General features: G+C 34.9%; 1 protein-coding gene across 6 annotated transcripts in view; it reads right to left on the bottom strand.

The window, feature by feature from the left end:
* Positions 1–23,978, bottom strand: part of ITSN1 (intersectin 1) — a 120,990-nt gene that overhangs the window by 43,505 nt on the left and 53,507 nt on the right. For 3 of the 6 annotated variants that reach the window (XM_021404690.1, XM_021404730.1, XM_021404705.1), the window contains 8 exons: positions 23,592–23,854; positions 22,767–22,916; positions 22,454–22,594; positions 17,488–17,575; positions 17,178–17,329; positions 7,351–7,472; positions 6,027–6,256; positions 3,920–4,041 (listed from right to left, as the gene is read on the bottom strand). In XM_021404690.1, the coding sequence (XP_021260365.1) occupies positions 3,920–4,041; positions 6,027–6,256; positions 7,351–7,472; positions 17,178–17,329; positions 17,488–17,575; positions 22,454–22,594; positions 22,767–22,916; positions 23,592–23,854 (1,268 nt within the window). The remainder of the gene's footprint in view (positions 1–3,919; positions 4,042–6,026; positions 6,257–7,350; positions 7,473–17,177; positions 17,330–17,487; positions 17,576–22,453; positions 22,595–22,766; positions 22,917–23,591; positions 23,855–23,978) is intronic. The other 3 variants (XM_021404699.1, XM_021404719.1, XM_021404709.1) reach the window with 2 other exon arrangements.

Below are 23,978 nucleotides of genomic sequence, written 5' to 3'. Positions count from 1 at the left end.
GAACGCAACAAGTGACAGAAGTAACAGAAATACAACAATCAGCAGCAGAAGCATTGGGTACAGTTAATTTGTCTCTTAACAAAAGGATTGGCTTCACAGTGGCCTACTCCACTTTAAACTTGCTTGCGTATCACTAGCAGTCCGTGTACACAAAAGGAGAAGTTCTCTTTTACAACAGTGATTCACTCTACATATGAAGGCAAACCCTAAGCCTCAAAAAGCTATTTAATGAAATCTAACCAAAGTACCATAGTTTCGTTCAACTAACTACCCATTAAATCATCATTTTAACTCTATTTCATCTGTAAGCTTTTGATCTAGATAATCTGAGAATACTGGAATTCCTATTATAAATCTGAATATAGGCTCTGCCTGCCAGAGGCCATATGTTGACTACGCCTACACAGGATCTAACACAACAAGGCTGCCTATGTGTCCAATACAAAGAACAGTCATTCTAACTTTCACAATCAACAACTAAAAAAACTGACAACTAGCATTATGAAATTGTTCTCGTCCTCCCATTTAAGCTTCTCCTATGAACTTTCTATTTAACATACATTCTGCTATCCGAGCCACTGCAGTTCAGTTACTCAATAACTCAACTGTATTTCGGTGAATTATTCTTAAGTTTATTTAAACAGGCTGAATTATATCAAAGAGTATTAGTAACAACAGAATCCATTCATTTGCTCCAAGATGGAGCCCAACAGAAGCAAATGCCAGCAGAACCTGTTTTTGTCAGAAAGCCCTCCAAAGGAGATGAATTCCATACATTGTATACATAAGAGAAACTTAAGCTCTTGAATAGACAGAGCCCTGAAGCAAGCATGGCTCTCTCAGCTCAGAATATATTTGTTCGCAGAAAAAAAGCATGGTTAAGTTATAATTAAGGTTATAAATCAATCTATATAGTGAAAGGAATCACAGCCTTATAGTGAAAGGAATTTAATGTACATAAAAAGGTAAGAAGCCGAGAAAACAGAAATTCAAGTTAAAACACAAACATCCTTTAATGAAAAAGTAGATTTAAAAAAAAAAATACAGACCAAACCCCACAAATTCTCCAAGTTATTTCACAAGATATACCAATCCTACAAATAACTAACACACATATTGAAAAGTAAAGCAGAAGAAAGGTCTTCTTATCTTTACTTTTGCAAATACTTTCAGACTGAACTCTCCTTCTCATCCTCATTTTCACCAAGACAGACCTCAACATTCGTGCACAGTGTAAAAGTGTATTACACTGCTGTAAAAAACCATTTACAAGCTGTACACCTATTAAAGCCCCAAGTCATTCTGACATAATGAATTCTGCAGTCTCCTTTAAATCCAGAGTTTTTGCCTGGTTTCCATATGCTTCAGCTGGATTCTTTATTCGTAGCAGTGATAGTTTGGGTGGTATCTCCGGTATATAATACACAGTTACAGCACATGACTTCACAAGCTCGCACAGACAAGGCCGTTTAGAGGGTTAAAATCAGGAAATGCTAAACTTGCCTATGTTAGAACATAGTTACTCTACATTGTGTTTAGAGTAACTACGTCTAAACTCTAAATGTTTGTTTTGTTGAACACAGTAAACTCCTAACTGCACAGGTCAGCGTAACTACAGAGTTGCATTTATGTCACAAATGAGAAATCAGACACACTTTAACATGTAAGCTTGTAAATTACTGTTTTCCAATAAACATAACTGACTTGAACCTTGTGGAACCACATGACACGACAAACACTGAAGGACAGAGTCTAGGAGTCCAAATGCCCATTATCAAAAGTAAGTTCTAGTTCATTGCACTTAAATTACTTTTGACAGTGTGGGCTGGTTTGTTATGTTACTCCTACATAAATTAAAAAAACAAGTAAACTACATGATAACAGAATTTTAATTTATGAACATGAATAAATTGCATAGACTTCCTAACAGTCATACAGCACACTTACCCATTCCCTTTTAACCTCCATCAGGAAAGCAATGATTTAAAGCAAGGCAGAATTATAACACATTTCACAAAAGGGTCTTACATTAATTTTCTAAGAGTAGCTCATTTAAGCAAGAGCAGGACTTAATTACTGCAGAGCAGGCCATAAATCCCACAAGAAGCAAACAACAGGTTTAATTATTGTTAAATGGATGTTAAGTAAAGAAAACCGAGAGGTAGAGAATACTCTTTTCTAGAGTAAGGTAAAGTCCAAAAGAACATACAGGAAAACTCAAATTACCCCTAAGTCTTAATTTAAAACGTGTGAAGTACTCCTTAAAATTACATACATTTGGCAAAATGGTATTTCCCTGTGATTCTACCTAGCCATGATCACTCTTCCTCAAGAAAAAAAAACCAAACATTCACTTACTTGCCTAGGCAATAATCTATTTCCCAACAAGAATAGAATGTTTTCCAAAAGCCTAAAGATACGCATGTACCTACATCCTTTCTAATTTAACACCACACTGACCTATACTATTTCCTGATGAAGAGCAATAAAAATTGCATTATTATTCAGAAAGGGATTGGATCTCTTCACAAGTCATTCAGTACTGCTACTAATCCTGGATTCACTTCTGTTTTCCAAAAGGAGATTCTAATGTCACAAATATTTCACTGTGGCACAGCTGAATCAATAATAACAACAAAAGGCTGAGAGACGAGGGCTCATCTCTCCAGAACAGATGCATTTCCTTTAGGGATATCATTACAATTTAGGACAGACTACAAGGTACATTTTTTTCCAAAATCTGTTATTATTATGTCAAAACACAATAGCTCTTCAAATAGTTTTTTGGGGTGGAACACCATAATGAATATACCTTCCCACAGTGAAGATATCATTTGATATCCTTACCAGGAATTTTCATTATGAACAGACATATGCACACTAAGGTCATAGTAGCCATTTATTATTAATAATACACATTCCATAACTGTAGCCCTTACCACCAGAACTGTAAATTAAAAATATAATTATGCATACAAGCAGAATACAGCTTTCAAGAATTTGAAGTTTAATACGACAGTTATAGGCTTATAGGCAGATTATATTCCAGAACGTCATCTACTCTTAAAAAATGAATGAAAATGCTTCTGTGTCAACACACCTGCAAGTAAGTTTTCACGTTTTCAAGTTTCCATTTTTTTAGAAGTGGTATTTTATCTACTTTATATCCTCTTGAAAATAAATGTAAAACTGTCTCATGAAAGAACAGAGTAAATTATACCATTTAAAATTACAACTGTTAGGTCATTAAGTCAAAAATTATGACCAAAGGAGATGTAGAAAAATTCTAGTATTGTTAGAGAAGTATCACTACAATACAAAGACTACATTAATGTTGATGGGATCATGACAGAAGTGTACCCATCCTGTAGCTTAGTGTAATTGTTTCACTTTGTACTACCCTGGACATCACATTCTCTTAATAAAATTTTTAAATTATTTTTCTTAACACTGCTCCTGTACTACTCCTATAAAAAAAGCAAATTTCGTATTAGAAACATCCTTTATTTATCAAAGTCAGTTTTGTATTTAACCCATTGCAACCATCCTCTCATTTGAAAACTTTATTTCCTAGGTATGTCGGAGGGCAAGAAACCTTTCACCGTATACAGGAACCTTTTCAAAACCTCTGCATCTCAGGCACACACAGCTCAGCATACTAAAACTAGTACAATCTACTCGTAGATTATCTTTCATTTTTACAATACAGTGAACTTTAAGAAGCTATCCATAAGTAAGAAGGTACCGTGTAATATCACATCCTGTTTATTTTGGTATTCACTAAAATATGTTTCTCAAATCTGTAAAAAATAATAATAATAATAATAATAATAATAATAATCCTGCCATACGTTATTTCTCTCACACAAGTGCAAAACCCTAAGTATTTTTTCAAGTAATAATAAAAGTCTGTTCTTACCATGACTATGTCACCAGGTTGAATAGTGATTTCATCATGGCTTCTTGATTCAAAAGGATACAGTGCTCTATAATACACTATTTTTACATCCTCCTGAGCAGAAATCGTTAGTGGAGCTTTTCCTGAGCAAATAAAAAAAACACAGATACAAGCAAAAAAAACCCACATTATTTTTATACACTTGAAAAACAAGATAGAAGTGGATACAAAAAAATAACATACCTTACATTGTATAATATCATCTTCTTATACACGAGGAAAGAGGAAAATTAATGATTTGAAATATAACTCTTCTTTTCTCTTCTTAACATCATGTAAAAGGTTACTATATTTTAACTTTTATGATACATGCAACTATTTTTATAGAAAGAATTGTGTATTTATGGCGCAACACGCATAATCATGAAGCATATGATAAGTTATGTAAGTCAAGTCTGATCACTAACCTATTGGTTTGATTCAAACAGTAATGTTTTTGCATGCAACAGTGCTATTCCTTTTAGAGGACTTTTAAAGGACACTTTTAGAGACTGCTTATGTAGCAGCCTCAACTGCAGCCTAAATACAGCTTCAAAAAAGATGTTTCAAAATGTTCGAATGCACATGGATTAGCTGGAAAGAGGTCACTTACAGATGGTGCTTTAAAAATCACATGCTTGTATTACAGATGCATTATTAGTGAAACGAAGAATAGAGAAGAAATAGACAAGCTACATTTCTCCTGTATAATGCAGTTCCTATTTTGACTGTTTTACCATAGAAGAGCCCTGCACTACTATGCACAAATAATACCTAGCAAATGGATATAATTGATAAACGCTACATTACAGCTAAAAGAAGGCAATTTCCCTTTGATCAAGTATTTAAACAAATATTACATTCCCAATTAATTCTCATGCATAATTATCAAAGCTACTCAAGAGGGTACCGTGATTCCAAATATAGGAAAAAATCAGGTTATAATTATGAAAATAGCTCTCAGATGAAAGTGGTCAAGTGCATAGCAGAAGAAAGGAGATTCTATCATAGAATTCAGGTCATTTGTTCAGTAAGCAACATGCACAGGGAGGAGGAGAAAAGGTAACTGAATGACAGTATAAAAAATTCACATCAATACAAGATTCGTGACGAGAAGTGCTGAAGTAATTTTTGGCACCTTACATCAGGATTTTACACAAACTTACAGCTAAGATTCTCCCTTCACTTTGCACTGTGAGTCTCATCAACTACATTTTATTCTCTCTGCTTAACACCTTACTTTTCAGAAGAATACTGAAGCCTAAAAGAGAACAAGTTTTTGGAGTCTAGAGCTTAAGTCATACATGATTTAATTCAACAAAATGAGCAATCCAATCTTGAAACATAATACTCTCCTGTATTACACAAAAATCACACAATCACAGAATTGTAGGGGCTGGAAGGTCCAACCATCGAGTCCAACCCCCCTGCAAAGCAGGCTCCCTAGAACAGGTTGCACAGACAGGCATCCAGGAGGGTCTTGAATGTCTCCAGAGAAGGAGACTCCACAACCTCTCTGGGCAGCCTGTTCCAGTGCTCCATCACCCTCACTGTGAAGAAGTTCTTACGCACATTTGTGTAGAACTTCCTGTGCTTCAGTTTGTGGCTGTTTCCCCTTGTCCTATCTCCACGCACAACTGAAAAGAGTCTGGCCTCGTCCCTTTGCCTCCCACACCTTAGATATTTATAAACATTCATCAGATCCCCTCTGAGTCTTCTTTTCTCAAGGCTGAACAGACCCAGGCCACTCAGCCTTTCCTCATAGGGGAGATGCTCCAGGCCCTTTATCATCTTGTGGCCCTCTGCAGGACTCTTTCCAGGAGACCCATCTTTTTTGTACTGGGGAGCCCAGAACTGGACACAATACTCCAGGTGAGGCCTGACCAGGGCAGAGTAGAGGGGGAGGATCACCTCTCTTGGCCTGCTGGCCACACTCTTTTTAATGCACCCCAGGATGCCATTGGCCTTCTGGGCCACCAGGCCACACTGTTGGCTCATGGCCAACTTGTCATCCACCAGGAGAAGACAAAACCAAAAATAATTTTTCAGTGAGGCATGTGCAACAGTATTTTTTGAATTTTTCCTCTACCTGCATTTGACCATGGAGCCTGGACAGCTGGCTTAACAGATTCTTGATGTGGTTGGAAAAGCTTACTCGGTTTCTCTTGGATTTCCTGTTTCCCCTTATCTTCACTTTCCTTCTTCTTGATTATTTCTTCCCTTTTTTGTTTGTCATCTTCTTGATTTTTTTTTTGCCACTGAGGTTCTTCTTCTTGTTGCACTCGATCTAGCCGTTGTTTATCCCGATCCTGGATTCGTCTGTTGGATAAGTAAAAAATCTTCTTTATGTTAGTCAAACAAAATATCAGAGGCTGTTCTTGTGTGTAATGGACAATAAAAAGCCTATTCCTTATGGCTTTTCTGTATCCTGCCAGATCTGGTAATTTTATTTTGATGAATTACTAAGCACTCCACCACATTTCCTTATAGTGACTCCTAAAGGGCAAAGAAGAATGTATGAATTCATAAAGAAAGAACTGTGGCTCTCAGACAAGTGAGAGAAGACTTTCCTGTGTAAACTACTAGTAGCTGCATGATCCTATTACTTTGAGTTGCTTTGTTTTTGCATGTAAAAACTAACTTTAATATCAATTTTATTTTAACTCACATGTAAAGTCTATGTCTCCAGAAGATAATTCCACAGAACTCAAAGACTTACAGAGCAACCTCAGCATACAGTAAGAAATGAAAAATTTGTTGTGCTTTGGAGCTGAATGTAAGAAGAGAAAAAAACATCTAACATACTCGGTTTTTCTCAGAACTGTATATTATTCCTACAGTCATACAAGTCTGCATGGAATTAGACTTTAGAACTAAAGTTAATTAACTTTAGGAGTTCTTCAAAAAGATCTCTATGGTCCCCAATAGCATAACAAAACTCTAAACTACTAAAAATTGAATCAAGTAGCTACAAATAAATGATGTCAGAGTAAAAGTAGTTGCTAGCTTATATGCTATTCACTTTACAGAAATATACTACAAATACATTCAAAAACATTTCCAAGTGTGTAGCAAAAAAATATTAGCTCTGTTCTTACATGTAGAAGTACCTTTAAGTAATGCTGCTGAAATCTGTATGTATGTGACAGTTAGAAGTCACAGTCAGATGCAGATCACCTCCACAACACACTTTTCATTCAAGGATAAATAAAAAGGTTCCTCTGATTTCAAAATAAGTCATCTGCACTGAACTGAAACCCGATCTAGGTCTTGGATATTTTTGCCATTTAGTGATATATTACTTGAGATCAGATTATGCTCTGGGAAATTACAAAGTTTATTTGACTTTTTTGCAAAATGCTTTGTACTCCAATACCTCTGCAGAAAGGGCATAAACTAGAGCACTTTGCTACCTTTGAGCTTCTTTTTGCTTTTCCAGTTCTGTCTTCCTTTCTTGTTCTTTCTGTTTCAGCCTCTCTGCTTCCAAGTTCTTTTGTTTCTGTAGTTGCTGTTTGTTATGTATTTCTCTCAGCTCCTAGACAAAAAAGCAAAGAATGTGTAAACATATGCTATACTAATCATAATTAATGGCCCCATATATTTTCATTGCGAGGTAACAAAAATTGCAAATGTTGGATATCTCTTCAAACTTCCAGTATTGCCAAATGCATTGGAAAATATTTAAGGTACATTTCAAATGACTATAAACCATTTAATATTTTCCTAATTTTTATCCATACTAGCTGGGATGTTGAAGAATTAAGAAACAAGGAAGACTTTACTAAAATGTGACTTTAAGAAGTGGACAAAAGTTTGACAATGTTTCATCTAGACAGTCAATTAAGTTTTTCTTTGTTGATTTGTTGAATTTTTTAAATTACATACAAAAATCTAGCTGTGCTGCTCAGAATAGTAATTTTTTCAGTTAATTGGTTTTATTTTTAAATTTTTAATTTTATGGTGTTTTACTAAAGAATCTTCAGGATTGTTTTATGTCCAGGATATTGAATTCCTTAAGAAACATCTCTTGGATGTAATCACAGCACAGAGATTAACCATTCACATACAAGTCAGTTTTCCTCTAATTAACTGCAAAGTCATTGTTTGAAACATTTAGAATATAAATAGCACAAACATAATCTTTTCCTTAAGATTGGTTTTCTTCATGAACACCTATTATTAACACAAATACCAGTTTCATTCTGAATCTCTTTGTACAACCTAGAGTCTACCTTATTTTTGTATTTTAAGTCTACACTCCTCAGCATTACAAAGCAGAAAAAGACAACTTTTATTTGAAAATAGTTCACATTAAAAAAAATGTTTTTATGAAAGAATAGTACACACTAAATAGGCAAAAAAAGTCTGTAACAGGAAATTGTTTCTAAATCCATATCTTAATAATCCCTGCTTTTATTGAAATATATGACTGACAGTAAGCAGGCTTTATCTTCACTTACTCAGGCATTAAAATAGTTAATCTTGAAACCACTGTGAAATTTTTTCAGAAATTCACAGATGAAGAGTTGAAGTGATTCAAATAAAGGGCCAAAATGAGAAAAGTGAGCTAATTTCATGCAATTATTAATAACTTCTTATAAAAGTTGAAAGTTAGTATTCATTTACAAACTGAATTTACATTGTCTAAAACTTTGTCAGAGAAATTAATCCGCACATTAGTGCTTAAAGATTGCACTGTGCAACATCAAATTTTAAGTTTAAGTCAAACAAACAACACGATTAAGAGGAGTAGCATATGACCTTTGCAAGGTATTAAAACACTTCTGATACATGGAATTAAGTGTTAAAGAAGTCAAGTTGAATTTCATGTCCTAGCTTTCAGTCTCATTTTCTTAATGATCCTCAATTTTAAATTCAATGAAAACTGAGTCCAGCATAATTAAAGAGATAATCAGTTCCTACACAAGTTTTAATTAGAACTCTGCTAGGGCCATGAAACTCACTGAAATACAGAGATAATTTGGGCAATACCATATTTTAGGATCATCATTATTTTCCACAGTTATATGCAAGCTTAGCCAAAAGTTAGGATCTAGAATAGATATTGCAGAATACAAAATAAACTACTCTTGTGAAATCACCAGAATTATTCAGGCAGGATAGTGCCTTTTGGAAAATTTTTAAACCCTGAATACCTATGGTTATAAACATTCATGCATAGCCTTATTTTGGACTAAGGAATACTAAAACAGAAAAGCATTAGCAATAGTCAACATAATGGGTTCATAGTGTTTGGTCCATAAAAAACAAGGAGAAAATAAAGCCATCAGCATGTTGCAGCAAACGCACAATTGGACAACTGCTCCTGGAGCTAGATGTGGCCTGCACCAGACTTTTCTGTAGTGCTAACTATAGTAAGAGATCATTTCCAAAAACTGTATTATTAAATCAGCTTCCTTCATGCTGTCACACTTACACTAAGGTACAAAGGATTTGAACTTTGTTTCCAATTAACTTATCTGGAGGAATCACAGACACTGTCTTCATTATACGCTCATCTAAACCCATATTTGTACTTAGAAAGTACGTACGTACAAGTGCAAAGGACAAATATACAGCCATAAAAGTACTAGCAGTACAGTGTTTTACAAGCATTAATCTGAAAGGTCACATATTAAAAAATGGCAGCTTCACAGAATCACAGAAAGGCTTGGCTTGGAAGGGGCCTCAAAGCCCACCCAGCCCCAACCCCTGCTGTGGGCAGGGCTGCCCCCCACCAGCTCAGGCTGCCCAGGGCCCCATGCAACCTGGCCTTGAGAGCCTACAGGGATGGGGCACCACAGCTTCTCTGGGCAGCCTGTGCCAGGACCTCCCGAGACAAGGTTTTCTCAGGAGATTACTGGCAGGCCTTTCCTTCCATCTGGGACTGGTGTGCTGCTGCCACAATCTGCTTGCCCCGCCTGCCCCTTGTAGGAGCTGCAGGCTGGAGATGATATAGGAAGGCATAAACTGGGCAGGGAACAGGATTCATCACTCATCTGATTTCAGTTTGCCATGTGAAAAACCGCTTTCAACAGTATTAAAAACTTTGGTAGATTACAAAAGTCTTCACATGTACAAAATGAAGTATTTACAAAGCTCATGAAGTTAAAAATGCTATTGCTCTGAAGTATCAAGTATCTTGAGTAGTACTCATGATTTCCAACTAGCTGCTTCTCTTTTCTGGGTAAAGAGACTGCACAGGTTTCTGTCTCATAAGTTTAAATGTTTATTAAATTGTAGCACAGCCTTTAGTTTAGAAATCCTTTGTTATTCTACTCATTGTTTTCCTTCACATTCATTCCCTCTGCTGTCCCTGAGCTCTGTATGCCAAGATGCTCAAGTTTCTGAGTCCTAACCAATGAGACAAAGAAAAAAAACTACTGTTGCTATTGAACAGAAAGAATGGAGGTAGTCACACAGTTCTAATATGGCAACACTGAATATAGCCTGTTGTTATTTGCAAAAGCTATTTAGGTGATAGCACTTCCTAGTTTTCTCTTCTCTTTGCATCTTTTTCTCAATCTCTGCTGAGCAATTAAATAGGAATAATCACCAAGCAAGAAGAATATGAGGACTATCATAGTTGAAACAAAACAAAAAAATCACAAATACTTTAAATGTGACAACCTAGATGCAAATACGTGAGCTTAGTTTACTTAACAGGAAATCTGTACATTAAAAAGAATGATTCAGTTCACCTACACTCACAGAATCAGAAGGAATCTAACTCTAATTCAGAAACAACTGGTACTCTGCTCCATTCAGAAAAGCATCCTAGATTCTCAAGTACATAAAAGTAAGTCAGAATTTACAATACATCCGTGCACCAAACACTATTTACTTTTACTAGATGTCCAGCTGCAAGGCTTGCCCAAACTATATTCTAATTACAGTTTAGACTTATAAGTTTATCACACTACTGAACATACAATATATGTCACTTTTATTGCCATATAGAAAACTCAGGAAGTTCTAGCCATGAGCCATGTCTCCACGCCTGCCTGAAGCAAGTCATTTCTCATATGAAGTACAAAAGGCAGCAGTATTAACTTTGGTTCAAATAATTAAATTATTTTCTTTGCTTATTTTGTCATTTTATATATACGCTCAGCTAAGCGAGGATCTCAAGGTACAGTTTATCAAGATTTCCACAGAAATTTTATCACATTATTCCCTCTCAGCTAAGTCAATATGCCAGTTCAGTATTTTGTGAAGAGATTTTTCTGTTAGACATACCTGTCTGTAACAGGTAAGAAAATCCAACCTAACTTTTACACCTGGCACTGAATAGAATATTTTGGAAGTAAAAAATGCAGTAAATAACCTTCTTTGCACCAGCGAGGAAGAAGTAAAAAAAATTATTGGTATCTCATGCCACTGGTAGATGCTCTGTTGCTTTGCCAAGTACCAGTGGGTGGCTGGGGGAAGTAATAACCAGCATCTCTCGCAGTGCTAAAGGACACCAACTGAACAGAATTATAGTAACACTTCAACAGTCAACAGAATGAAACGTTTACTGAATATTCAGAACAGTCCTACACCCATCTTTTACAAACACAAGCGACTTAGAATCTGAACAAATTGTGTATTGTAACTCTGAAGACATAACGATGCTATCTTTGTTTCCAGTGCAGGACAACAAATGTCTTATTGTAAAAGCAGAGAGAAATTGTTACCTTTCCATTTAATTCACAAACAGACTAACAAGTATAAAAATAATTTTGAGATGTTACAATAACCACATTTAGGTACTCACATAATATTGAATATGAATTAAAATATGAATTTCATACAGCAGAGTATTATTAACTATATATAGACAAGTCATATTGCTATGAAAACCTTAACTTTAAAAATGAAATTGTTTAAGCCCAAATTTTGCCTTTTGACAGAAAGATAAGAGAGCTTAGAACACTCTTCAAGGATTACAATACAAGATTTCCATCAAAGCTTATTTTGAGACCAATTGGAGCATTTGTTGAACCCTACAGTTCTGTGCTCACAGAGGCTTTCCCACAGAAATGCTCCTCTACCCTATTCCTGAGCTCCAAAAGAACCTTGACAGAGTTCCTCCTTTCTCCCCATTTCATAGCTATGGGGGATTTGAGAAAGTAATGTCATTTCTCTCATACCTGGAATCCCAAATTACAGTGTTGTGTAAGAATACTTGATATAAAAGCTTTTTTTAAAAAAAAAATTCTGAACATCATGACCAAAATAGGTGATTAACTTCACATCTTAAAGTGTCAGATATGCAAAAGGCAAAAATAACTAACTAGTACCTTGCTCAGGTTGCAAATCAAGGCACACTCCTCATTTAGGCACTAAGGATTAGATAAATAAAATTACAATCTCTTCTCTTTGGTTATGCTTTATTGTTAGCACCTTTTATTAAATACTAACTTATTTAAACACTGCACACTCATCTGTTTATGGAAGAGTGAAGCACATAACTGGAGGAGGTTCATCACTCAGATTGAGATAGTTGGGTACTGCCTGAGTATGGCATGGAGACCTTTAGAAAGGAGTCTAAGTAGTTGACGCAGCCCAGGAGAACTGCCAGGCACTGCAGCATTGCATCTTCCATTGCCATTGACTGGAAGAAAGAAATGCTCAAATGTAAACAGGCATTCATATGCAAGACTTGTCCAGTGCACACTGACTAGACAGGGACTGACAACAACTGGAACATGACACAAAATGCAAAACATTCTTAAGAACTTAAATCTAGTTGTTCACCACTTTTTGCAGGCACTGAGAATAGCTTCTCAGTAAGACTAACATATTTCAGAAGCATTAATCGTTTTCTCCTGTGCAGTAACTCAGATAAGCTCTAGATACATGATTCTTCAGTGTTGCATGAAATAACTATTTGGTCTTTGGAGAGAAAAAACATATTAACAACTATTTTAATTGCTTTATTTGACTGTGTAGTGACTGGCCATTGTGAGATTTAGAAGTAAATTTAGTTAATTTTACTAGTATCTATATCAGTTTTAATTATTACATTTCTAGGCTAAGATTTTTAAAGAATATCAAAAGGTTAGACTCCTAGAATTTAGTTAAGGATACAAAGATGGGGCCTAGTTTTCAACCTTGTTACAAAGTCTGCTACTCATTTTATAGCCAAATACAATCCCAAAGACTTCTCCAATAAAATTTCAGAAATCTAATTTTAAAAGGTATCGGTTTCAAGCTAAACTACTTATTTCTTCGACAAACAAACTCTAACTAACTTTGTCAACTTGGGGGCTTTAGGCTAAAGCCACGGTGGCACTCTAGCAGTCAGGTATTTCTAAGTACTATCAGTTAGCTCAAACCATGTTGGCGTAGCTACAAATGTTCAATAAAGATACATGGATCGACCTCCTTTAAAGCATTAATAATAATTTATACTCCAGAAAAGTTTTGAGCAGAAATGAATCCTATGGAAATTTCAAACAGTTGAGATGTTAACTTGAAACAGAACTAACTGAAGTACTTGAGCTCCAAAGGATTAATGAGAAGAAATTTACATCAATTGTTTTGGAGGGATGATCAAAGTCTAACTGGAAAGAGAAATGGTCATTTATCATCAGAAGTCATTTATCTCCACAGTCTGTCATTTATGCTATTAAGACATGAAGCAAATATAAGGTAATTTAACATCATTTTTGAGTATTCACATAAAACTGCAACATGGAGGCAAATGCAGTGCAATCCACTGCATACAATAGTGTTAAAAAGTTGATCTGTAACCAAAAAACATTAGAGTGTCAAGTAAACCTCATCAATTAAAAGGCTCATCAATGAAAAGGCATGCTAGACTCTAGTTAAGTTGTTCACTTTATGTTGTACTGTCTCAGGATATTTATGTATCAGCTCTCAGTAGATGAAGTGTAGCCTGTTTCAAGAGAATGAATTTGAAATGTGTTGCAAAGTTTAAGGATATATTCACACAGGAGATAATGCAAGAGTTATTCGTAAACAAAACATGAGGAATACATCTCAGTAATGATGGTAAATGTTTATGATTTCATGTTGCTGTCAGATTTACTGTCTCTTACGCATTTCATCAGAACTAGTAAGTTAGTTTAGCATATAGTTTGTACACAGAGAGCAGTAGTTTACATATTTCCAATACTGGCTCTGTATTCTATTAACTAGCATTTTGACTAAGTACTCTCTCTCCTAGTAGCTAAGTGCAAAACACTTCAAGATAGTATATACTTAAAAAGTATTCCAGAAATGCCTCTCTTTTCAGAGAACTCACAAAATGTACCATATCATTCTGCTTCTAGCCCAGAATTTAGTTGTAGTACATATTTAAGCACCAATGCCTGCCAGAAAACAGATTTATGAGCCAGTGTAAATTAGAGTGATGCTGTTCCAACAGCTACTCATCAAATGTGCATCTCTCAGTATATTGGAGCACAATAGAAGAGTAGATGATCATAGAAAAAAAAACTATTACTTTCAAATGTACAAGATAATTTAGGAAGATCCTCAGTTAAAAATAGTGTTTTAAATGTATTTATTTAATAAAAATACATTTTCAGTAAATATTTACTTGCATTCTATTTTTACATATTTCCCTTCCATCTAGAAGACAAATAAGCCTTTACCATATTTAGAGCGCCTATGGTTGAATTTTGATACATTATTTGAAAGGGTTTTACATTTTAACATGAGCACTATACAGCTCACTGATAATAATACAAATTGTAAAATATTTTAGCACCAAATGAACCTGTTATGTTCACTCAGAATATCACTAAGTAAATAAGCAAGACATTCTACACTTAGCTGTGGAAATTATTACCAAACTGAAAAAAAAAGTCAATGGCAGCTTCTTAAAGTTTTCGCAGGTTTTTGATTGTTTAGGTTAAAAATATCAGAGAATTATCCAGCTTTCTAGACTAATTTGCACTATTTTTACCTAAGACAAAGCTGTGTTCTGGCTTGATTTAAGAGCAGAACTTCCACTTCACACAAACTAAGAGTTTCAGGAACTCCTTTCACTAGCTTTGTGCACAGTCCCACATAAAATATGTTCTGAGAGCTCCCTCAACAAGAGTAAATGGCCCTTAAAATAGTGCCGCATACATAGGATCTTCTAAGCAGTTTCTCTGTCAACGGGAGTCAAGGAGGGAAGGTTTAGATTGGATGTCAGGGAGAAGTTCTTCACAGAGTGGTGAGGTGCTGGAACAGGCTGCCCAGAGAGGCTGTGGATGCTCTGTCCCTGGAGGTGTTCAAGACCAGGTTGGATGGGGCCCTGGGCAACCTGGTCTAGTCCCAGAACTGGAGATTGGTGGCCCTGCCTATGGCAGGGCAGTTGGAACATGATGATCCTTGGGGTCCCTTCCAACCCAAGCCATTCTATGATTACCATCCCATGCTGAGCCCAGGAAATGGCAAGCACGTATTTGCCGATATTTAAATCTAGTAATAAAGATATCCAGGCCCCCAAAAATGCATCTTACGCATTCAATGAAATTACAAATGGGAGAAGACACAACTCTCTCTGAAGTAAGTTCCCACTTTGCAGTTTCATTAGTAAAACTGCCCCACTGCCTCATTTTCGCTTCTTAAACTCATCTCCAAGCAAGCATAGAAAGCTGCAGCAAGACAAAAATAGTAACATTCAGCATCGCAAAGTGGTCATCCTATTAAGCAGTATGTCTACACATAACGAAATGAAGAGCACAGTATCCTCAGTCAAAGAAAGGCTGCTGAGGTTTTCCCAAAAGCTGTCCACATAATTAATTTTCAGCATTTAAAATCAATGTTAAATACTAATATTTGAACACAGAAATCAGTTCTCCCATTAAGCTGTGAAATAGCTTACGATTACACAATGTGCTAAGATAGACGGCAGACATTCTGATAAATCAATGTCTTCGTTTAATGTCAATTTTCATTTTTTAATTCTTAGCTTGTTAGTTATTGAGCCCTTTCGTATTTACAAAATTAAATTTACATGCTTGGGGTTTTTTAGTGCCCTGGAACTAAGATTATTCACATACACTCCCCTTCCACCCATTTATACACTCTTTAGGCCACCTATAATCAAGCCAAGTCCTGATACTAATTTTAGAATGAGTACCCTTTGGTCACATTTATCTTCAAATTGGTTCAAAATGTATCTATAAAAAAAAAAATCACCCAGAAAGCACAACATGATAAAATGTGTCCAAAGAGTATATATATAGAGGAAACGCTAGTAAGGTAAACTGTTCTGTTTTCTTTTAAAGTAAATGGAATATTTCGTTTGTTTTTATGTATTTTACGTATGTTATGTGTTTGCAGAGATTCTTCACTTCCTACCTCCCTGCCTTGAAACAGGTAGTGTTATTGTCTACAGCTTTTTATTTTTCCTACAATAATGAGTAATTTTAAGATTAAAAAAAGCTATTCGCTGATTAAATTTGAACACATCTTCCTTCTTAAAGCACATGATGTAGTCATAATTGATCAAATATCAAAAGAACTGCAGAAATATTAATGTATTGGTCATTGTGCTTTTCCTTCTAAATACCAGTAGCACAACTTGATTTTGTCTTGCAGGAAATTGAGAATTTTTCTAGTCAGCTTTCAGGAGAAGCCACCAGATAAAATGACATATAAAGTACTTAAACACTGGAATATTTTGCTAGGGAAAAAAAAAGAACACTATGAAATAGTTTTAACTACAGACGGATTTATAACTTCTTTCTGAATAACTCTACTGACTTCTGCAACTTCTGTAATTTTCTTGTGCAGAAATAAACAAAATCACACAGTTTCAACAAAAGACTAATCAATAAAGTATGAAACCACAAACAACAGACAACTACATTCAGGAACAGGTATGCTCTTACGAACAGCAGATAAGTAACTCTGTGTGTTAGTAGGAAAACATGTAACTTCAACAGAGATTTGAATTTGAAGCACTGATTCCAGCAGATTTGACGACCTACTGTAGTCATGCAGTTCTTCAATGCAAAAGGGCAGAAAATGGTGATTTAATACCTGTAATTGCAGCTCTGGAATCAGTCTTCAAATTTATTCTTAGGCATATTATGCAGATTAAGTTTATTCAAACTCTTACTTTGTGTGTTAAGAAGTATTTTCTTCAAAAACAAAAAAGATAGATTTCCAATGTTGTCAACACTGACATTTTAAATCAATCATTTCAGTTCAATATACTTCTCCGTGATCAAGTTATAAATTTATTCATTGAACATTTAGAAGATAGAGATAAAAAGTTTAGGATTACCTTCAGCTGATTATTGAAAATATCGATTTCCTGAAGTTTAGATCTGGTTTCTTTTTCTACTTCATCTAGCTGGTCTCGAAGCTGTTGACGAGCTAGTTCCTTGGCTTCTAAGGCTCTTTTGATAGTAAGAAGAGAATCTCCTGTTTTTAAACATATTGTGAAAGAAATATTTTCTTACACGGAGAATTTTATGGCACAGAACACATTTTTCAAATTGCATGTTGCAACACAGAAAATTTACAGAGTATGCTGTGTAATGCAACGTCATGGCTTTTACAAACACATTTAGTCTTACAAAAATTATACTTACTATGCAAACTGTTCTGTTGAACCTGCTTTAGTTGGTCATTGAGTAATTGCTTTTCTGGAATCAACTTTCCAAGCATCTGCTGAGATTCCTGAAAAGACAAGGAAAGAGAACACAAGACGAGAAAAACAGAGTGTTGTGATGGATGATGACTATGATTATAAGATCTCTCATTTTCGTTTCTTCTGAAATCACTTTTTACTTTTCCATGCAGTAAATCATGTATTATTGCTATTGCAGAAGCACTATCTTTGTGGTACCTCCACTCGGAAATGATTCTCTACCAATTTGTCCTGGCTTTTTTTTTTTGTTGCTTTGGGGTTTTGTGAATACAAAAAGAGTAAGAATACCAATTTTAAGCTTATTTCTTAAGAACTAATTTCCCATTGGATATCTAAGTTGAATTGGAAGTAATTGAAACTGAGGACAAAAAAAGATATTGGTATCTTTTCTTATATCTAGATATGTTAAAAAGACACTTCTTAACAGTTTACTTCTCATGTTAATTAATAAACATTAACCTCAATAATAAATAGGACAAATATTATCAGTTTATACAAAGAAAAGAAAAGAAAGGCTCTCACCTTTTTTATGGACAAAAGCTACACAACACAAACTCTGTTAGATGAGAATAGAGATCCCTAAAGCTCTATATTTAGTACTCTTGAAAGAGGATTAAGGCCTCTCTGAATTTCAACATACATTCATACGACTTTGTACTAAAATTACAGGTGACTCTGCAGATGAGGAATTCATCCTTTCAGGGATTATATATAGTCTTTGCTCTTTTTGGAGGATGAAGTGCTACTTCATAAACTTTTCAGAAGCCTTGACCTCCAATTTCAAGTTATCAAAACAAATTATAGAAGCATGGTGTGAAACAGCTTATTTAACAAAGCTGTTCAATTGTCAGTGTCTCATCTCTCACACAAACTATGCAGTTTATTTTAGCAGCTACCTTGAATTGCAGGCTTTTGAGGAACATCTGACAATTTCAATTTGTCACAAAGGACTGTGAATGAAACAATACAATCCTAGCAATAAATGTCACCTAAATACTTAAGAGAAGTTTTTAATTTTCATCACAAGAACACAAGCTTGAACCCAGTGGCACGACTTCATAGTTGTCCCACCTTACTTATGGCAGACTTTAAGACTACAGTGTTCGGCTCAGATATTACGATTATGCAACAACCATAGACAGCTATAATCTCCTTATGTTCCAGAAGACACACTCAGGTAACACAGCACAGTCAAGGACTCTATAAATTCATTAAGTATAAAAATTAAGATAAGCTATGCATTTGACTATTAGGAGTTACACGTATCCTTCACTATTTAGCCATATTGTCTATAGCACTTTTCAGCTCTTCAAGGATATTATGAAGGCCAGATAGTTCCATCATGGGCCTGTTTTCTTTATATAGAAACAAAAGAGGAACAGCAATATATAATGCAGCATTTTCTAACTCGTCTGCCTGAGGAGATAAAAAAATTTAAAAGAATTATTAAATTAGTCTAGCATGCAGCTATATTGGAAATGAAGTTTTCTAGCAGTATTACTGAAGAAAGATGGCCTCTAGTCAATTATATGTATTGAGGGATAAACCTCAATAGAAAAAAAGGAAAGGAAACTGGCCCTCTAGACACAAGGATATCAAAATTCGATCATTCCAGTCAAGGAACCATTTAGTTAAGAAAAACAGCAGAACAAATCTCAAATTGAGTCAGGATTTACAGAGAAATTACCATTCTACAAGTAGAAAAAGTAATATAGGACAGTATTTCAGAGTTGAATGTAAACTTCATGTGTTTGTTTTTAATGGGCAGATTACTACTGAAATCTAGACTATTAATTTGAATACCCAGAATAATTTGGAATTTATTTAAGAAAAGAGAATGTCAAGGGACCACAAGGATAAGTTCTGTTTCCTGCTATCGCAGACAACTATGCAACGGTTATCTAGTCCAAGAATATCTGTCACACACTCTTCTGTATCCATTATCTCTCCTGAGGAAACAGAAGAAATTAATGGCATCACTAACATTGTAGTTCCATGCAACAAGAAATTTCTACATAGCAGCAGAAGGAAAAAATAAAAAAAAAAATCAAAAACAAATTCTCGTACATATAATGAGGGAGAATTTTCCTTTCTGACTCAATGCTTTGAGCAAGAGCATGAATGAGAAACTGAGATACCACTAATACACTTTAAGTCTCTCACATATTCTGCTCCCAGTACTTCAAAGAAAAAACAAATTACTTGGGAACCAAATTGTTCATCAAGGAGGCAAAAAATCTCTGCAGAAAACTAGCAGAAGCCCAGCAGACAGTATACATGTGGTTCAAACACATCCTTCCAAACAACCCTGGAAATATCACTCCACCAGATACCAGAGATTCACATAACTAGTACAGATTTCCATCACGCGGTATAAACTGTTAAACAATTTCTTCCAAAATTTTAATCAAAATCCATCTTGAAACTAATTAATAGGTTAAAGAATAATTACTTCTTTTAATTAACTCACTTTTCCTGCCAAGCGTCAGATGTATTAAATTATAATACTTCCAAGTAAAGATATAATATTCTACAAAGAGAATTCACAATATTAACTTTTAATCTACTGGAGACTTTTAAAAAAGTCACATGCTGCTCTCCTCTTTCCTCTATAAATTAGATAGTAAAATGTAAAGGATATTTGAGAAACGTATTTTTCAGGAAAAATCTCTCCACTCTTTTAGGTTCTCCTCAGATAGAATTTGACCTTTTCTACTAACTAGTAGCACTTCTTTCTAGGATCATAACTGTGATTAACAAGCAAAACTAACTAAAATACTGGTGGTAGAGAATAATGAACACCTAAGAGAAGAGAGTTCCACAAAGCCATAAGTACTGCTATCAACATAAGGAAAAAAAAACCTGCAAACCCAAAAATCCAACAAAACAACCACCAAGAGAGTCAAATGTAATTTTCATTACAGAAGTGCTGTCACAGTCATTACAAATGAAGCAATTTAAAAAGTGAATAGTTAGAAGTGCCCTAATTAAGATATTGGCTACAAATTGTATAACAGCAATGAGAGAAAGCTAAAAATCACTACAAAGACAGTAGCAATTCTAAAACAAGTGTAAAAATTAGATAACATTGTAAAATTCATTGTATTTCACTAGACATTTCAGTAAAATTCCAGAGTGGTAAATTTCAGAGTGGTGTCAAAATGTTGAAAAAAAAAAAATCTGCCTTTCTATCATTGTGATCCATTCATAAGAGGAATAAATCAAATGTTAGGAAGGTGCAGGTCCTTCTGACCTCCTTCACTTTTCCTTTCACAGTGATGAAGTTAAAACTGATGCATAAAACCAGTAGAGAAGGAAAGCATGCCTACAATCAGCCAAGAAGATTAAAAATTTAAAAAAATTGTTGAAGATCCTACAGAGAACACTGCCCTTTTATTAATCTAGTACTACTCAATAAATTACTTACCTACATCAACTTGTAGGTGGATTATCCTTCTCATTAGTTGTTTCCTAATCATGTTCGTTTCACATATATTTTTCTTTTATCTGTACCTTCTATTAATTATACCCAGCTGTGGAAGCTCATTTCAAGTTCTTGATAACCAAAGCTGTATATTCTCATTATTTTTTTAGGATGTCCGTTACAATGGGACCCTACTGTAGCACACTGGTCTTTTCTATTACATAAATGACAAATTTTTGCCATATCATTTTTTCCTTGTTATATTATGACAAAAGCTAAGAGATCTTTCCTGAATACAGAAGCTAACTGAAGAAAGTTAGCTTAACCAACAAGTTAACAGAAATTACATAGGAAGTAGGAAGTCAATTTTATTCAAATTGTTGAAATAGCATTTACCTACATTCAGAAGACAACAACTGCTGTGTAGCTGTTTACCTTCTAAGATGAGTTACTGTATCTCAGACCATTTCTGTAGAAATTTTTTGGAATATGAGTGGTAGGGAAATTCAAGTGGTTGTTGCTTTCACATCAAAATTGGCTGTGCACATAAGACCTGAAGTCTTTAACTTATTCAGATAAGTGGGTGCTTCTTCATGAATTTCATCAAGCATAGACAGCTTTTTGCTTCTCTGAGCCAGTACTGCTAAAAGTGGTTTAATCTCCTACACTTCATCAAACGCTGTTTGACTTCATTTTCACTTGCCAGTACAGGAGCATTTCATTAAAGGGAGGTGTGTGATTTCAAGATAACTATGGCAGTTCTTAATGTCACAAGCTTCATGTAGTAGCATTTCTTGTTTGTATCAAGTGAACACAAATACTGTAAGAATATGATCCCCAAACAACACTCATTATAACCAAGCTACTGCCAAAAGAAAGACATCTTTCTGTTGGCAGGTGCAGTGATGCACACAAAACCTAAACAGAAAGGAAAGGTGTTTTAAGAAGAAAGTCCAAAAAATACTCATGCTCAAAACAAAACAAAAGACCAGAAAGTCTCATCATCATATGCCTGACAGAGGATTTTAGATAGAAAAGTAGGACAGAAAAATACAATGATTAGATCAAGAACTAACCAGTTTAACTGGCAAATGAAGTTTTGAATTTTTTTTTTATTTTATAATAACAAATAAAAGCATCATCAAGTCACTTTAGTGAGGAAATTCCTTTCGGCACAGAAACTGAAGTCACCACAATAAAAATATATCACAAGATTTGATTCCTCTCATCCCCAAACCCATTTATTTACTACCCCATAGAAAAGATTCCATGAGGATGAAGCAGTAATCACAGCTATACCTTCAAGTGTAGGAAGCAGTTCCTATATGTCTGAAGAACAATATAGAAACTTTAAAAATGACAAAGTATCTACAATAATTGCTCATATACAAGAAACAATTTATCATATTTTGTGCCACGTTTTGTTAGGATGTTTATGGATTTAATGAGGGCAAAGTGCAAGACTAAGAACAAAATTCCTTACCTGTAGCTGCTGTTGCAAATGGGTGATTTCTGCAATTCTCAGTTCTCTAGACTTATTTGTACTTTCAATTTCTTGTCTTTGGGTAGACAGCCGACATCTGATATCCTGAAGCTTTCCCTCCAACTGATTTTTTTTATCATTCTTTAGACAAAAAAAAAAAGACCTCTTTGTTTCACCAGAATGCTTCTCATGGATATCAGGATCTAAAAAGTACTTTTATTCCACACTTAATGTTGAAATTATAGAAAATAAATTGGACTATATCACAGACATTACCATGTTTGTGCATTTATTCTGCAAGGCAACCACTTACTAGAGCTTCCAGCTCAAATTCTAAAGTCTTCTTCTTTGCCTTCAGAACAACTATGTCCTCTTGTTCTCTGTTTCTTTGATTTAGTAGTTCTTGCCGACGATTACGTTCCCATTCAAGTTGCCTTTGCCTCTCAAGTTCCCGTTTAGCAGCCTTTAGCATTTAATCAAACAAAAAAGATATTAAAAATCTATTTTGAGAAACTATTTTAATCCCTGATATTCAAATTCTGATGTGTGATTAAAACATTAATATAAACATCCTGCTAAACTATGGAATAACTATGTTCCTCTATTTAATCATATAAATTGCTCAACTGTTTAAATGCTCACTTGAAACTACTGGTGCTTCACTGTATAGCAGAATATCATTCAAGACCCAATTTTCTGATGTAATAAGTTGTTTCACATTAAAACTTCAAAAACTCTGCAAAATAGCATCAAATCTCTCCCTAACGTAAGGCATTTTCCATCTTTGCAAAGAACAGTCAAATGCTACCGCACTGCACCATTGATTGGCAATGTGAGAAATTTTTCATCATTAATTCAAACGCCTCTTTACGCTACAGAGAAGGATTGGTATTATTTTTAAAGAAATCAGAAACTAGGAGCACAATTTCCCAATTCTAAACATCTGATCCATTCATTTCTTGTGAAAAATAAGGAAAGAGTTTGGCTCTTTCTTTCCCTTCAAAAATTCCAAAATGTAAGTTCACCATTTAAACATTTGCTTAGTGAAAATAAAGATTGTAAAGTACTCAGTGTACGCATTCTATTCTGTTCTAAACAAACATGGACCTCAGCGACATACTTTTATCTATTTGATTACCTCTCTTCTTTCTATTTCTTTCCTCCTTTCCTCCTCTCTCTGCCGTTCCAATTCCCGTTGTTTCTCCAATTGTTTCTCTAGCTCCAGTTGTCTTTTCCGTTCTTGCTCTTGTCGTTCACGTTCTTTCCTTTCTTGCTCTGCCCGCTCCAGCTGTGCTAGACGCTCTTGTTCTTTGCGTTGCTGTTCTAGGAGAGCCTGCCTCCGTTTTTCAAGTTCTAGATTGCCACGTTCAAAGTTCTCACGTTTTTTATCTTCAAATGTAACTTCAATGTGTAGAAACACAGGGCAAAGGAAAATTAAACTTTGTTTTGTTGTCTTGAAAAAAAATTCAATGTATGCTGAATCAAAGTGAAATAATCTTCCAACAGTACTAGAAACAGCATTCAA

The sequence above is a fragment of the Numida meleagris genome, chromosome 1, assembly GCF_002078875.1.
Source record: "Numida meleagris isolate 19003 breed g44 Domestic line chromosome 1, NumMel1.0, whole genome shotgun sequence".
Classification (NCBI taxonomy): domain Eukaryota; kingdom Metazoa; phylum Chordata; class Aves; order Galliformes; family Numididae; genus Numida; species Numida meleagris.
Note: the sequence above shows the minus strand (reverse complement) of the source record. Positions and strands in the feature narration are given on the sequence as shown.